The 15604-nt window shown below is 44.8% G+C and overlaps 1 protein-coding gene across 1 annotated transcript in view; it reads left to right on the forward strand.

The window, feature by feature from the left end:
- The first annotated feature begins 306 nt into the window (after window positions 1–306).
- plch2a (phospholipase C, eta 2a) overlaps window positions 307–15604 on the forward strand; it is a 156989-nt gene continuing 141691 nt past the window's right edge. The window contains exons 1-2 of the mRNA XM_087980397.1: window positions 307–921; window positions 14445–14591. Of these exons, the coding sequence (XP_087836523.1) occupies window positions 795–921; window positions 14445–14591 (274 nt within the window). The 5' untranslated portion in view covers window positions 307–794. The remainder of the gene's footprint in view (window positions 922–14444; window positions 14592–15604) is intronic.

Here is a 15604-nt window from a genome sequence, read left to right on the forward strand (position 1 = left end):
TTCTTGTTAACTGCAGGCAGAAGGCGAAGGGGCCAAGCTCCAAGGATTCTATCCATTGACACAGTCCCGTGTCAATGGACTGGGAGAAGCCCTGGCTGCTCTGAAATCATATGGTTCATAGAGTGGAGCTGCCTTTGATTTAAAATGGTCCTGATTGGGATTGGGGGTCTTAGAGAACGGATAATCCCAGCTCTTTCCTTCTGGCCTGACAAGGGTCAAGCTGCTGCTGCATAGAAGCCCTCGCCTGTGTGTGAGTTGACAGATTTGGATTACAGGCTGAAGCCGATTTGGTCTCTATTGGGACGTGTCAATGCAGCTAGCATCTGTATTATCAGCACAAGCCCCAGAGGAAAGCTCGTGTGATCTGAGGGATTCCCTGACACACCGGTCCGGTCACACTGCATTCTCCAACCAGGCTTTTGTAAGGAGAGCGGCAGCCCCAGAGAGCTCCCTCTGACACTCAGCTAGGAGGCTCCTGCAAGAAGACTGCCATTTTGTTGGAGAGGGTGAGGGAGACGCAGATTGGGAAGAACTCAAGGTGGTCCCCTTCTGCCTGCGATGAAGCTGGATGATATGGCTAATGGTGAGCACCGATTGACAAGGCTGTAACAGAGGATCAATGGGCTGTCACTCCTAAAGGAGGCGCTATGCCGGAGGCATTTCAGGATTGCAGGCTGGGATCACTGATGCAGATCAAGATCACAGGGAAGAGAATGTTTGGTGATTTTTGCATCTGATTTTTGACATTAAATCCTGAGGGAGGAATCGATGAGATCTCTCAGACGGTGGTGACGATGAGCTACATCAAGTCCCATCGCTTGGTCACTCGACATCAATCCTCCATTTCCCGCCTCGCTGAGGACTTCTTCTGGATTGGAGGCAGCATTGTGACACCGGCCACGTGGAGGTTGGGACAGTTTGGTAGGTTGGATGGAGTCACACTCAATTGCTCACATGTTCATTTTTAAAGGAGGAGAAAGGAAGAAAGAGAGAGAGAGAGACAGACAGACAGACAGAGGGAAAGACCTGCAATGCTACAGCATTGGTCACATCATCAGGACTTTCTGAAGGGTCTTAATAATCAATGGAGTAATTTTGAAATGTAGTCATTGTCGTACTGCAGGAAGCATGTCAGCTAATTTGTGCACAGCAAGCTCCCAGAAACAACAGTGTAATAGTGACCAGATGATCTGTTCCTGTGATTTTTGTAAAAATTCATTTGTGGGATATGGGTATTGCTAGCTGGCTAGCATTTATTGCCCTTCCCTAGTTGCCCTTGAGAAAGTGGAGGTAAGCTGCCTATTTGAACCGCCATATCCTCCTGCCCTTAGGGAGGGAATTCCAGGATTTTGACTCAGTGACAGTGAAGGAACAGAGATATATTTCCAAGTGAGGATGATGAGTGGCTTGGAGGGGAACATGAAAGTGGTGGTGATCCCATATATTTGCTACATTTGTCCTTCTAGATGGGTTGTGGGTGTGGAAGTTGCTGAATGAGGATCTTATTGGTTAAGAAATGAATATGGTCCAGGACACTGAGATAATTTCACTGCTGGTCTTCAAATTAGTGCCACAGGATCCTTTACGTCCACCCAAGAAGGCGATTCCATCGTAGTGTCAAAAAATGGCATCTCTGTCAATGCAGCACCCCTCAATACTGCACTGGAGGTGCCTGCTTAGATTCAAGTGTCTGGAGAAATGATGAAATAGAGCGAGCTGAAGTCGCAGAGGGTTTAAAATAATCAGTCTGGAATAATAAAGAAGTGATTACTGTCCAGGATACCAGAGTGCAGTGCTGGAGGGAGACCGTTCCCTTCACCCATTCCTGTCTCTCCCTGACCAATTCTAATTTTTATAGCAGTCCTCATGCGGTGCAAACTAAACTCTCACATAAAGTCGGTCTTCACTAATAGTCCTGCCAAATCACTTTCATATGAGGTAACGTATGGATTTCGGAGCTAAGCTAGCAAGATACGTGATGGCCCCCAAATGAATCATTTAATTACACAGGCAGGAACTTAATCCTTCTGCTAATGGCTGTTGTAATCAGTTTGACCAGCCTATGAGGCTGTTCACATTTTTGTCGAAAAAAAACCAGACTGTATGCAAATTATATTCTTTGCTATTACATTCACTTTGTGTGTATGTGTGCTCCCTCTGCCTGTATAAGTGAGTGTGTGTGTGCATATGCATGTACGTGTGCATGTTCTCCCCCACATGTATAAAAGTGTGTGTGTGCTCCCTCTGCATGTATAAGTGTGAGTGCATGTATGCGTGTGTGCTCTCTCTCCATTTATAAGTGTGTGTGTATGTGCGTGTGTGTGCTCTTCCTCTATATGTATAAATGTGTGTGTGTGTGTGCGTGCTCTCCCTCTACATGTATAAACATGTGTGTGCGTGTGTGTGTGCACGTGCGTGCATGTTTGTGCTCTCCCTCTGCATAAATAAATGCGTGCATGTGTGTACTCTTGCTCTGCATTTATAAATATGTGTGCATGGGTGTGTGTGCTCTCCCTCTGCATGTAAAAATGTATGTATGTGTGTGTGTGTGGGTGCATGCTCTCCCTCTGCATGTATAACTGTGTGTGTGTGTGTATACGTGCTCTCGCTCTGCATGTATAAATGTGTGTGTGCGCGTGCTCTTGCTCTGCATGTATAAAGGTGTGTGTACACGCGCACGCGTACATGTGTGTGTTTGGGTGTGTGCGCACGTGCGTGTGTGTGTGTGTGTGGGTATGCGTGTTCCCGCTCTGCATGTATTAAACTGTGAGTGTGTGTGTCTCTGCCGCTCACTGGGGAGAATCTTCTGGCCCCTAGAGGCTGCAAATGTCTGAAGATGAGAAAGGCACTTCATGAGGCAGGGAGGTAATGTCTCCAATTTCCACTGTATGCTAACCTGCACCAGAATTAAATTCTGGTCAACCTTCCAGCCTGATACTCTTAAATGACCAATTAACCACCACGTAAAGGTCTCATCCTACTGGGATTAACCCAGCTGAAAATGGTGGCCATTAATGCCCTTGGTGCCTTTAGAGAGAGAGGTGGGCACCGCTGTGGATACACTGCTTTATCTCCCTCTCCAACTCCATCCTGCTTTCCTCACCTTTGATGGTTTGTATTGCCCTGAAAAGGCGTTGCTTGTAAATACTAATTGGATACCCGGGTATTTTTACTAGGGCGAGTGACTAGTTACAAAAACAAAAACGGGCCTGTTTCTGTGTCGTGTGCACAACAGGTCAACCTTGGCTGGATTCCCTTGATCAAAGGACATCAGTGCCCAACTGAGAAACTGGTCACTGGGCAGCAGTGTACCCAATCCTCTGACACACTCTCCTATTTCTGGTGATCCATCTTCTCTCAGACAATTACAATGATATTCTCACTCCTATTTGTTTCACTTCTTCCTCCCCCGTTTCTGTCCTAATGCTCTGCCTCTTGCTTGCAGTCAGTCACCATCTCTCTCTTGCCCAATGTCTGAGGCTTAGTCTTTGGAACTCTCTGTACATAAGGATCCCCACTATAATGCCAAAAGATTGGGAGAGCAGCAGAAGAGAGAACAACTATATCTTCTGCCACTTTAACTAAAGAAGAAATAGCTTTAAAATGTAACCCTGTTGTCAGGTGGGGAATGTGGCAGCCAATGTCTGTACAATACGCTCCCCAAAACAACAATAAGGTAAACTCATGGATGGGTGTAAAATTCTTAAAGGTTTGACAGAGTTGACTTTGGGAAACAGTTTCCACTAACTGGAAAATTCAGGGGCATTCGAGATGAGGAAGTTGGCCATTTTGGACAGAATGAGGAGAGATTTCTTCAGCCTTCAGGGTGCGAATCTCTGCAATTCTATTCTGCAAATGCTTAGTCTTTCAGTATTAGATGGTTAGATGGTTAGATGCTGAGGCAACTGAGGGATATAATGTAAGGATGAGAAGATGGACTTGATGTCAAGGTTCAGCCAATACTTTATTAAATGACAGGGCAGGTCTCCTGCTGCTATTTCGTACCTTCTTGAAGGACCACATGATCTGTTTGCAGTGGTTGGTCGAGGGGTAATTATCAAAAAAAATCAACAAGGGGATATCTGCCCTGTTGTTCTTCGAACACTGCCATGGGATTATTGATATCCATCTCAGAGACGAAAATGTGTCGCTGGAAAAGCGCAGCAGGTCAGGCAGCATCCAAGGAACAGGAGAATCGACGTTTCGGGCATAAGCCCTTCTTGAGAGCCTTGGCTTACTGTCAGTCCAAATAGGTGGCATGGTGGCTCAGTGGTTAGCACTGCTGCCTCACAGCACCAGGGTCCCAGGTTCAATTCCAGCCTTGGACAACTGTCTGTGTGGAGTTTGCACATTCTCCCCATGTCTGCGTGGGTTTCCTCCGGGTGCTCCGGTTTCCTCCCACAATCCAAACATGTGCAGGTCAGGTGAATTGGCCATGCTAAATTGCCCATAGTGTTAGGGAAATGGGTCTGGGTGGGTTACTCTTTGGGGGGTCGAACTGGGCTGAAGGGCCTGTTTCCACACTGTAGGGAATCTAATCTAATCTAACAGTGCCACACTGTGTCAGTGGTACATTGGAGTGTTACCTCAACTTAATTGCTCAAGTCTTCTGAGTAGGAGTTGAACACACAATTTTCTGGCAGTCCAGTCACTGAGCTATAGCTGATACCAGATGACTAGGCTGCGGCTTCATTTGAATCCATTTAGTACGGAGCTTTGTTGAGGGTGGTTGAGGTAGTTCTGCAGCAGCGCTGCTCTTTAATTTTCCATGACCATCCTCTTCATGCCTTACTTAAAATTAAAAGGAAAACACAGCATGGAATCCATGCCTTACTGTCTCACAGATCTGACCAAAATGCACATGGCCCTTCCTCCTCTTGCTTCGTCTCAGCCTATTCTTTTGTCCCTCAGGTATCTTGGTCAGGCAGCATCTAAGGAGTAGGAGAATCGATGTTTCGAGCATAAGCTCTTTATTGAGAATGAGTCTCATTCTTGAGACTTTTGTCTGTGCTTTTCCAGCACCACACTCTTTGACTTTCATCTCCAGCATCTGCAGTCCTCACTTTCTCCCACGTGTATCTGTTTAGCTTCCTTTAAATTGGACTTTCACTATGTGCTTCAAGTGCTCCATCTGGTCAAATGATTTCTTTTGCCTTGCATTTGTTAGTGTCCACCTTCATTGTTATCCTGAGGCTGAGATTTCCACGCAACGGGCTGGCCTAGATTTTCATAACGTTGGAGGGCCTCTCTGCTGTGGCAAAAATAGCAAGATTACGCTTAAAAAACCCCAGCATTTCCCATCCTTGCAGCCAGGTTGTAGATCACACATTGAGCTGATCATATGAATCTGCAGCCGTTACCATTCAAGTTGGCTCTTGGTAGCCCAAGCATGTGAAACGCAAAGTATGCACAGTGCAACTGAGAAGAGTAGGTATGAGCTGTATGTATTTCTTTGGATAGTCAGGATTCCCCTTTGGATCAGTAAGATACCCCTATGGTAGGGTAGGTCAGGTGCCCTTCGGAAATGTGAATTGTAAGCACAAATGTGGATACAAAGTGCATCAATGTATTAACTATCACATTCAGTGGAACTGCATTCAAAAATAACCCCAGAAGCCACTGTCAAGTGGACTGTCCAAAATGTCAAGAGGAACTGTCAATTGACAATGGGAGCTTCCAAGCCCTGAAGGCATTTAATAGTCCTGCTCTTTAAATCTTTCAAAAAGAATCTGGATTGTTAAAAAAAATTGCCATTTCTCTCTGTTCCTATAAACCTGAAAGTTTCCATTGCTGAATTAATGCCGCATGATTGATTTCACAACCTTCCATTATTGCTGTCGATAGTCGTCATGATTTGGAGATGCCGGTGTTGAACTGAGGTGTACAAAGTTAAAAATGCTGTGTGATTTTTAACTTCCATTATTGCAGTAGGGTGCTTGCATTTCACAGTTTATTTGACAGCTACAGTGGCTCCATGAATTCCACTGCTTGTTGTTGTTAATGAATGTGGTCTTTGAATGAAATGTTAGTTGCTGTAAGCCTTTTTGTAACTGAAAGATTGTAAATGTAGCAAATGCATCAAGATTTCTTTTCGATACAATAAAATCTGAAGTGAAGACCGTAAGGTCGGCAGATGCTGGAAGCCAGACTCAATAAATGTGAAAGTAGAAAAGCACACCAGGTCAGGCAGTATCCGAGGAGCTGGAGAGTCGATGCTTTATGGCGAAATGAAGGGTTTCAGACCGAAATGCTGACTTTCCTGCTCCTCGGATGCTGTCAAATCTGAATTAGATTTTGTTTTATAAAACGTCACATTATGTTAGTTTTGCACGGGTCCATGTTGGATAAATAATTAATACATTGGCTTGTTAAGTGTGAAAGCAAAGGGTGGTGGATGGTAGACTTCAGGTGAAAACCTCTTCACCTACCATATCAAATCCTTCAGGATTTTGAATGGGTCCATTAGGTCACCCCGTCAGTCTCCTCCTTCCCAGAGACAACAGGTCCAGCCTCTTCAGTCATCCCTTTGATGACCAATTTGACATCGGAATAGCTCCGGTGTCTCTGACCCTATACCTGCTGTCCCATGGCGCTGTATCAATGCTTGAATACATTGTGTAATTGTCCTACAAAAGGACTTTTATTTTCACCCACCGAGTTCCCCCTTAGTGAGCAGTCTTAAGGCTGTTGCAATCACTCGCTTTATCATTGATGTCGCATTGACCCATCCCAGATTCACTAAACTCAGCCTGTTTCACCTCCTTTGTAAATCCCGCTGCACGCACATTCCTCTTGGCTGTACCACCTCCTCCAGTCTCAAATTCTTCCTCACACTCGTTAATCACTCCCAGTTGCTGGGATTTCTGCCCTCTCTCTGTCTTCTGATGCTCCTGCCCCATCTCTATCAGTTCCTCACTGACACTCCTTCCCTCCATGCCTCCAAAACCTGCCCTTTTGATTGCTTGTAGCAATCTCATTGAACTCTGCAGGGCATTTATTCACCCGGTGTGAGATTGTAATGTTCATTTGACATTGCCTTTCTCTGGTCTTGTCTCAGCCCATTTTCTCCTGGACCCTCTGACAGCCTTCAGAATCACTTTAACATTGATCTTATCTGAAACTCTGCTGCCTGTATCTAAGTTTGCACAGAGTTTCTATTCACTCACCATCCCCCTACTCACTGGCTCTTGCTCTGGTGGCACCTCGATTTTAAAATGCATCCTTGTTTTTCAAACATCTCCATGCCTGTGTCTTCTCTCCATCACTGTAATCTCTTTCAGCCCACACCTGTCTGAGATCTCTGAGCCATTGGTTTTGGAAAGAGCTCACTGTGGAGTTCATAATCCCAGGCCTCCTCCACCTCAAATAAAACATTAAAATGAGTTAATTTCCAGGCATAGAATCCAACTTTAATGAGTCCCGATGTTAATTATTAACATAACCGAACATTGAGATGCTAAAATTTAATTTGAGAGCAATTTGTACCATCCAAATTTACTCTTTAATTATTCACTTGGTGTTGGCTGAGCTGAGCAACATTAAGCATTGACGCATGTGGGTATACAGTACAGAAACTTTATGCAGATATGCTTGTGTGTGACTCTGAGTGCGTGAGTATGTGAGGGAGAGAGTTGCTCAGTAGAAGCGACCTGAAATCCAACATCTCCCTCTGTTAATTCAGTGAATTGCACAAGTTAAGGTAACACAGGTGGTGCCATAAATACATTGGTGTTTTTCCATTCCAGAGACATCCCCAGCCCCTTTACCTTCATTTTCCACAGTGCCTTTCAGACCGTCTCCTTGGCAACACACTTTCAAAAATAAAATTCTGTTTCTCTACCTTTGTACTTTCCAGCCCATTGAAATAGGTTGCTCTCAGAATGTCCTGGTATCACTGCATCCTGAATCTCTTTTCAATCAGCGATCCACAAGGCATTTCTTAAAAACAGGGAAATGAAACGTGGGCGCTTCCAACGTTGAAAGTGCCCTGACACCAGTCAATGTAGTTGTTTTCACAAAGAGCTGTGCTGTTGGTTCTTACATGTAGATCTGACAGGGTTATTAGCATTGTACAACATGAATGTATTGATCTGTGTTGGGTAAATTAGTTCATCAATGACCGTCTTATAGTACAGTCCTGTTCAAAGCACTGTGACCAGAAATATAGCTCCCTCTCCCGAAACCCAATGCATGTAAAATAATTCAGTCTATATTTAATAATTAGTTATCTCTGTAAAGTAATCATGACTGTACATACAATCTTTGCAGCTGCTTCCCACATACACAGGGACGTGACACAGACAAATTACACACTCAAGCATGAACATTATACAAACACAAATGTTACTCATACAACAGGATAACACTGATATTGTTACGCCTCAGTGAGGTGGCACATTGGAAATCAACCCCACGATTCATGAAATCATCACGAAACTTAAAGGTTTTAAAACGTATACAGTAGCAAAATTATCTATCTCACAGACCCAACTGGACAGAAAGCATGGACTAGGTTCCTATACTGAAGAAGAATTACTATTTATTACAAATAGATTCAAGCTCTTGGTCAACAATTATAAATTTTCAACATATAAGTCAACATACTAGTTAAAACTCAACTCCCCATCAGTTTCTGAACATCCGCCCACCCGACACACACATACAGACATATGTGGGAATTAAACATGTGTGATGATCATGGGAAAAGACCAGGAAGGCAGTTCACTGGTCCCTGGTGATGAGGTTTGTTGAGATGGTCCTTTTGGTTTGTCTCGATGTGCTACTCCTCTCTTTCACCTGCTTGCAGAAGGTAAAAGGCAGCTGGTTCAGACTTACAAAGTCTCTGGTTTACTGGTTAAGAGCCACCTCTCTTCAGGCTTGAGGTGGTTTTTACTGCAGAGAAAAGAGACAGCTGCTGCCTTTGCAGAGATCTGATGGCTTTTCCCAAACAGTCACAGACCCGAGCTGTTCAGTTGCTTAGAGCCAATCACATCACTGTTGGCAGGCATTGATAACTGGTCATTAGTCCTAGAGACCAATCAACTACGTGTTGCTGGCTCCATTCGTACACAGCCCTTTGTTCCAGCTCATCTGCAAATGTCCCCCCTTCTCACTCCTTCCTCGTCCTTCTACCCCATGCCCCCTCCAATGCTTGAGCACACAGCTGTATAAACAACACTTGCAATGAGTGTCAGGTAACTTGATTTTAAAAAGTGCAGCAATTCTTCAACAAATCTTTGTTCTTGAACCAGTTCATTTTCCATTTCATTTCACAACAAAATACTCAAAATTAAATATATGGTCTTTATGATATGGATGTTGTTGACTTGTTCAGACACACATACAAGCAAATATTACAGTACAAATGCATGCAGCACAGAGACAAACACTGCACATGAATTCACATGCAATTTATGAATATTTCTTTCTCTCATCCAAAGAGATACAGGCTTACAGAGAGAGGCACACACATTCCACCCTGTCCTCTGTCTCAAGCATCTCTCTGACATTTGCAGCTTTGCCATTGTTGAAAGACCTTCGGTGTGTGTTATGTCAAAATGTTCTGATCAATACTTGTGTGCAGATTTTGATTAAACTTCCCTGAACTATTGGGCTAGCAATCATTAAGCTGTGTAATGCCAAGTTGACTGATAACTGTTAACCCCCAGTATCTACTGGGTTGGCAGCCAAACCTACTCCCTAGGCCATACCAGATCTATTCTGGTACACCCTGCCTCTGTACCAACTGTGATAAATGGCTTATGCCCAAAACGTCGACTCTCCTGCTCCTCGGATGCTGCCTGACCGGCTGTGCTTTTCCAGCACCACACTCTCGACTCTGATCTTCAGCATCTGCAGTCCTCATTTTCTCCAACTTTGTCTGATATATATTCAGCTGGGAATGTTGTCTGTAATATAGGACTTCTTTAACTGCTGCAATCCACGTGGTGAAGGTGATCCCACAGTGTAGTTAGAGAATGGAAGGACTTTGGGTCAGTGGCTATATGCGATGACCACAGGCTAACTCAGGAGTCCCAGCAGCCTCTCCATTGCTTGGCCCAGCGAGGCCTCCACCCTGTGAGAGCACTCTGCAGTCACCTCGATGATCCCATGAGGACTGACTGGCCCTCTGACTTAGCCACAAGACTTTAAAGGCAAATAATGCAACAAAAGATTAAAAAGAACAAAACCTTTTGATGTTCGAGCTCATCAAACCACCATGGAAAAGAAACCCATTGATGGCAGAGGGGAACTGTGGTATTCAGGATGCTATTGATTACACTGGGGAACTTAAATAAATAGATCGATCCAAATAACAAACGACCTCGATAATGAACTCAGCTCCACAGGGACCACTGCAATAAAATAGTCATCACTGATCAGTCAATGATAACTTTGGGTTAAAGGCTGTTTTTAATGCACTGGTTGGCCAGGGGCATTTTTGGGTGATAGGTTGGTTTAAGACTTCAGCTAAATGTCAGTTTCTTAACCCAAATTCCCAGCACGGGGTGTTCGAGTGATTTTATCTGTTCCTTCTCTGCCCACTTGGACAACAAGCCTGCGAGTACCCTGCACCTCCCCCACCTCTGGTTGCCACCAATCCCACCTCCACCCCCCCAACCCCCGACCCACCTTGCTCTGAGTAGCTCATTGGGAATGAACTGGAGGGAAGTTGTATCGCATGCTGACCTTTGACCCCATCACACAGGTGATTGATTTGATTGAAAATACACTGGCTGTAAGGCTGACAGAAGCACTTCCAATAATACTTTTGAAAAGAAATTTGGATAAGTACTTGTAAAGAATACGTGTGCTGGAGGCAGCAGGGAGTAATAATTCTTTAAGAGGCTTTCAGTCATATGCAGCTTTAAAAAGGGCCATTTATTCTGTTACGAAGACACTTCATATTTAATGTGATTATGGACATGAGGTTGAAGGATTGTGGAATTGCCTGGATTGTGTTTTTTTTAAAAGGTCAGTAAAAAGATCCATTGGAATTATTTTTAGAAAGCATTCCTTTGAAACCATGTGGTCCAGATAATTGGCTGTTTGACCAGTTGCCTGTTTTGCAGAGCTGTTTTCTAGTTGTTCTGTATGAACGGTGTTTGTGGGCAAGGAGTTTGAGTTTGGAGGAAAGCCAGCAACAGAACAAGATGTTCAGCTCATGTTTCCCAGAGACAATGTGTGTGTTTAGTGACTTGACCACACGTGCAAGAACACCAGATTGATAGACTTTAGAACTTTCTACACCTTGTGCCTTTTCTGCCTTAAAGCTTAACCATCATTGGCCACATGATTGGTTACATTGAGACTTGGATAAGTACTTTTTAAATTTGAGTTGTGATTAGTGAGGCCTGGGTTAATGGTGGAGCACTTTTCCTGAGGATGGGGGATTTCAAGGCAAGGGGGCACATCTTTAAGATGAGAGGAGAGAGATTTAAACAAGGCAGAAGGGGTAATTTCTTTACACAGGGTGGTTCGTGTGTGGAATGAACTTCCTGAGGAAGTGGTGGATGTGGGCACAGTCACAACGTTTAAAAGACACTTAGATAAATACATGAATAGGAAAGGTTTAGAGAGATAAGGGCCAGGAGCAGGCAGGAGGGATTCGTTCAGTTTGGAATTATGTTTGGCATGGACGGGTAGGACCGAAGGGTCTATGCTGTATGACTCCATGACTCTAATTCAATTCTGTTGTCAAAGCATAACCCCCCACCCCCACGCTAGTCTGTAAATGTATAAGTGTCTATCCACTTAAGGAAAAAAGGGTAACTAGGGAGAGAATAGGGCCCCTCAAAGATCAGGAGAATCGACGTTTCAGGCATAAGCCCTTCAGAAGGGCTTATGCCCGAAACGTCGATTCTCCTGTTCCCTGGATGCTGCCTGACCTGCTGCGCTTTTCCAGCAACACATTTTCAGCTTTGATCTCCAGCATCTGCAGACCTCACTTTCTCCCCTCAAAGATCAGCAAGGCAGCCTTTGTGTGGAGCCACAGAAAATGGGGGAGATACCAAATGAGTATTTTGCATCAGTATTTACTGTGGAAAAGGATATGGATGATATATACTGTAGGGAAATAGATGGTGACATCTTGCAAGATTACAGAGGAGGAAGTGCTGGATGTCTTGAAACCAGTAAAGGTGGATAAATCCCCAGGACCTGATCAGGTGTACCCGAGAACTCTGTGGGAGGCTAGAGAAGTGATTGTTGGGCCTCTTGCTGAGATATTTGTATCATCGATAGTCACAGGTGAGGTGCCAGCCAGAAGACTGGAGGTTGGCTAACGTGGTGCCACTGTTTAAGAAAGGTGGTAAGGACACTCCAGGGAACTATAGACCAGTGAGCCTGATGGTGGTGGTGGGCAAGTTGTTGGAGGGAATCCTGAGGGACAGGATGTACATGTATTTGGAAAGGCAAGGACTGATTAGGGATAGTCAACATGGCTTTGTGCGTGGGAAATCATGTCTCATAAACTTGATTGAATTTTTTGAGGAAGTAACAAAGAGAATTGATGAGGACAGAGCGGTAAATGTGATCTATATGGACTTCAATAAGGTGTTCAACAGGTTCCCAATGGGAGAATGATTAGCAAGATTAGATCTCATGGAATACAGGGAGAACTAGCCATTTGGATACAGAACTGGCTCAAAGGTAGAAGACAGAGGGTGGTGGTGGAGGGTCGTTTTTCAGACTGGAGGCCTGTGACTAGTGGAGTGCCACAAGGATCGGTGCAGGGCCCATTACTTTTTGTCATGTACATAAATGATTTGGATGCGAGCATAAGAGGTACAGTTAGTAAGTTTGCAGATGACACCTCAAAATTGGAGGTGTAGTGGACAGCGAAGAGGGTTACCTCAGATTACAACAGGATCTTGACCAGATGGGCCAATAGGTTGAGAAGTGGCAGATGGAGTTTAATTCAGATAAATGCGAGGTGCTGCATTTTGGGAAAGCAAATCTTAGCAGGACTTATACACTTAATGGTAAGGTCCTCGGGAGTGTTGCTAAACAAAGAGATCTTGGAGTGCAGGTTCATAGCTCCTTGAAAATGGAGTCGCAGGTAGATAGGATAGTGAAGAAGGCATTTGGTATGCTTTCCTTTATTGGTCAGAGTATTGAGTACAGGAGTTGGGAGGTCATGTTGTAGCTGTACAGGACATTGGTTAGGCCATTGTTGGAATATTGCATGCAATTCTGGTCTCCTTCCTATCGGAAAGGTGTTGTGAAACTTGAAAGGGTTCAGAAAAGATTTACAAGGATGTTGTCAGGGTGGAGGATTTGAGCTACAGGGAGAGGCTGAACAGGCTGGGGCTGTTTTCCCTGGAATGTCGGAGGCTGAGGGGTGACCTTATAGAGACAACAACTCACCAGAACGAAGGACCCGATACCCAGCATGAGAAAAACCAATGTAGTGTACAAAATCCCATGCAAGGACTTCACAAAACACTACATAGGACAAACAGGAAGACAGCTAACGATCCGCATCCACAAACACCAACTAGCCACGAAACGACACAACCAGCTATCCTTAGTAGCCATACATGCAGATGACAAGCAACATGAATTCGACTGGGACAACACTACTATTATAGGACAAGCCAAACAGAGAACAGCCAGGGAATTCCTAGAGGCATGGCACTCATCTACAGATTCAATCAATGAGCACATCGACCTGGACCCAATATACCGACCACGGCAACGGACAGCTGGAACTGACAACCGGAAGCGACAGATTCAAACCACTACAAATGCTGGAGGAAAGCTCACAGAAGTGCTTCACAGGAGGCTCCCAAGCACTGAGGATGTCACCTAGACAGGGGACGAAACGTCTGCAACACAAATTCCCAGCTCGGCGAACAGAACCACAACAACGAGCACCCGAGCTACAAACCTTCTCACAAACTTTGGAGAGATTTACCAAATTATGAGGGGCATGGATAGGATAAATAGGCAAAGTCTTTTCCTTGGGGTCAGGGAGTCCAGAACTAGAGGGCATAGGTTTAGGGTGAGAGGGGAAAGATATAAAAGAGACTTAAGGGGCAACATTTTCACACAGAGGGTGGTACATGTATGGAATGAGCTGCCAGAGGTACAATTGCAACATTTAAAAGGCATTTGGATGGGTATATGAATAGGAAGGGTTTGGAGGGATATGGGCTGGGTGCTGGCAGGTGGACTAGATTGTGTTGAGATATCTGGTCGGCATGGACGGGTTGGACCGAAGGGTCTGTTTCCATGCTGTACATCTCTATGACTCTATGAGACTTTCATTTTGAAATCATTGACAATGACCTGGTGGAGGTATGGTAGACCAACTGGCCTGTGTTCAATGGTTCGATGTGACATTTGGTTAGGGAGGGCTGCTTACAGTGCAGCAGAGTTCAGCAGGTGCCCTGTTCATTGACGTTTTCTCTCTCTCTTACTCTCTCCCTGTCTCTCTGCAGTGGAACGATGTATGAGTTTGATGCAGTCCGGGACCCAGATGGTGAAGCTGAGAGGAAGCTCGAAGGGTCTGGTTCGATTCTACTATCTGGATGAACACAAGACCTGTATCAGGTGGCGACCATCCAGGAAAAATGAGAAAGCCAAAAGTAAGTATTGGCACAAGCTCCAGTTAAAGCAGCAAGTGCTGCACCCTCACAATGTCATTGGCAACTTGCATTCATATGGCACCTAGCAAATCCTCAGAGCATTCCAACATCAATTTGTAGTTAACTCATTCACTTTCAAATTCGCTGTTGTCATTTTGGCAACATGGTGGCCATTTTGCACACAGCAAGATCCCACAGACAGCATCATGTTGGACGACCAGTTTTTCACGAACAGTGGTAACCAGCTGATGCACTGGGTCTATAATCCAGCTGATATTTGGGACAGAGAGTGTGAGAAAGCACCCCAGATTAATTTTGGGGATCAGCATGTTTGAGGCAGGGCAGGAGGAGGGTGGGGTGCGAGTTGGGAGTTGAGGAACTGATGTGGAGTCGAGGGTCTGACACACTACGGGTTTATACAGTGTTCAGAGCATCCTGCTAATAAGAGTCTCTAATTACAAGTTTAATTATTCATAGACAGAAATTGCATAGACACGTGTGATTTGTCCTCTGGTGGCATTTTATAACTCATGAGGCCAGTGAAGCTCTGCAATGTAACAACCTTTCAAAATAAAATGAGCAAAATTAAAATGAGAGGCAATAAAGCTACAGACTCGCAATGCTGCAGAGGCCCCTGTTGGAATATTGTGTGCAATTCTGGTCTCCCTCCTCATGGAAGGAAGTTGTGAAACTTGAAAGGGTTCAGAAAAGATTTACAAGGGTGTTGCCAGGGTTGGACGGTTTGAACTATAGGGAGAGGCTGAATAGGCTGGGGCTGTTTTCCCTGGAGCGTCGGAGGCTGAGGAATGATCTCATTGAGGTTTATAAAATCATGAGGGGCATGGATAGGATAAATAGACAACGTTTTTTTTCCCTGGGGTGAGGGAATCCAGAACTAGAGGGCATAGGTTTAGGGTGAGAGGGGAAAGATATAAATGGGGTCTAAAGGGCAGCTTTTTCACACAGAGGGTGGTGCGTGTATGGAATGAGCTGCCAGCGGAAGTGGTGGAGGC

Source organism: Chiloscyllium plagiosum, unplaced genomic scaffold (genome assembly GCF_037043375.1).
Source record: "Chiloscyllium plagiosum isolate Xiang-an unplaced genomic scaffold, Cpla_swu_hap1 HiC_scaffold_37, whole genome shotgun sequence".
In the NCBI taxonomy this organism is placed as follows: domain Eukaryota; kingdom Metazoa; phylum Chordata; class Chondrichthyes; order Orectolobiformes; family Hemiscylliidae; genus Chiloscyllium; species Chiloscyllium plagiosum.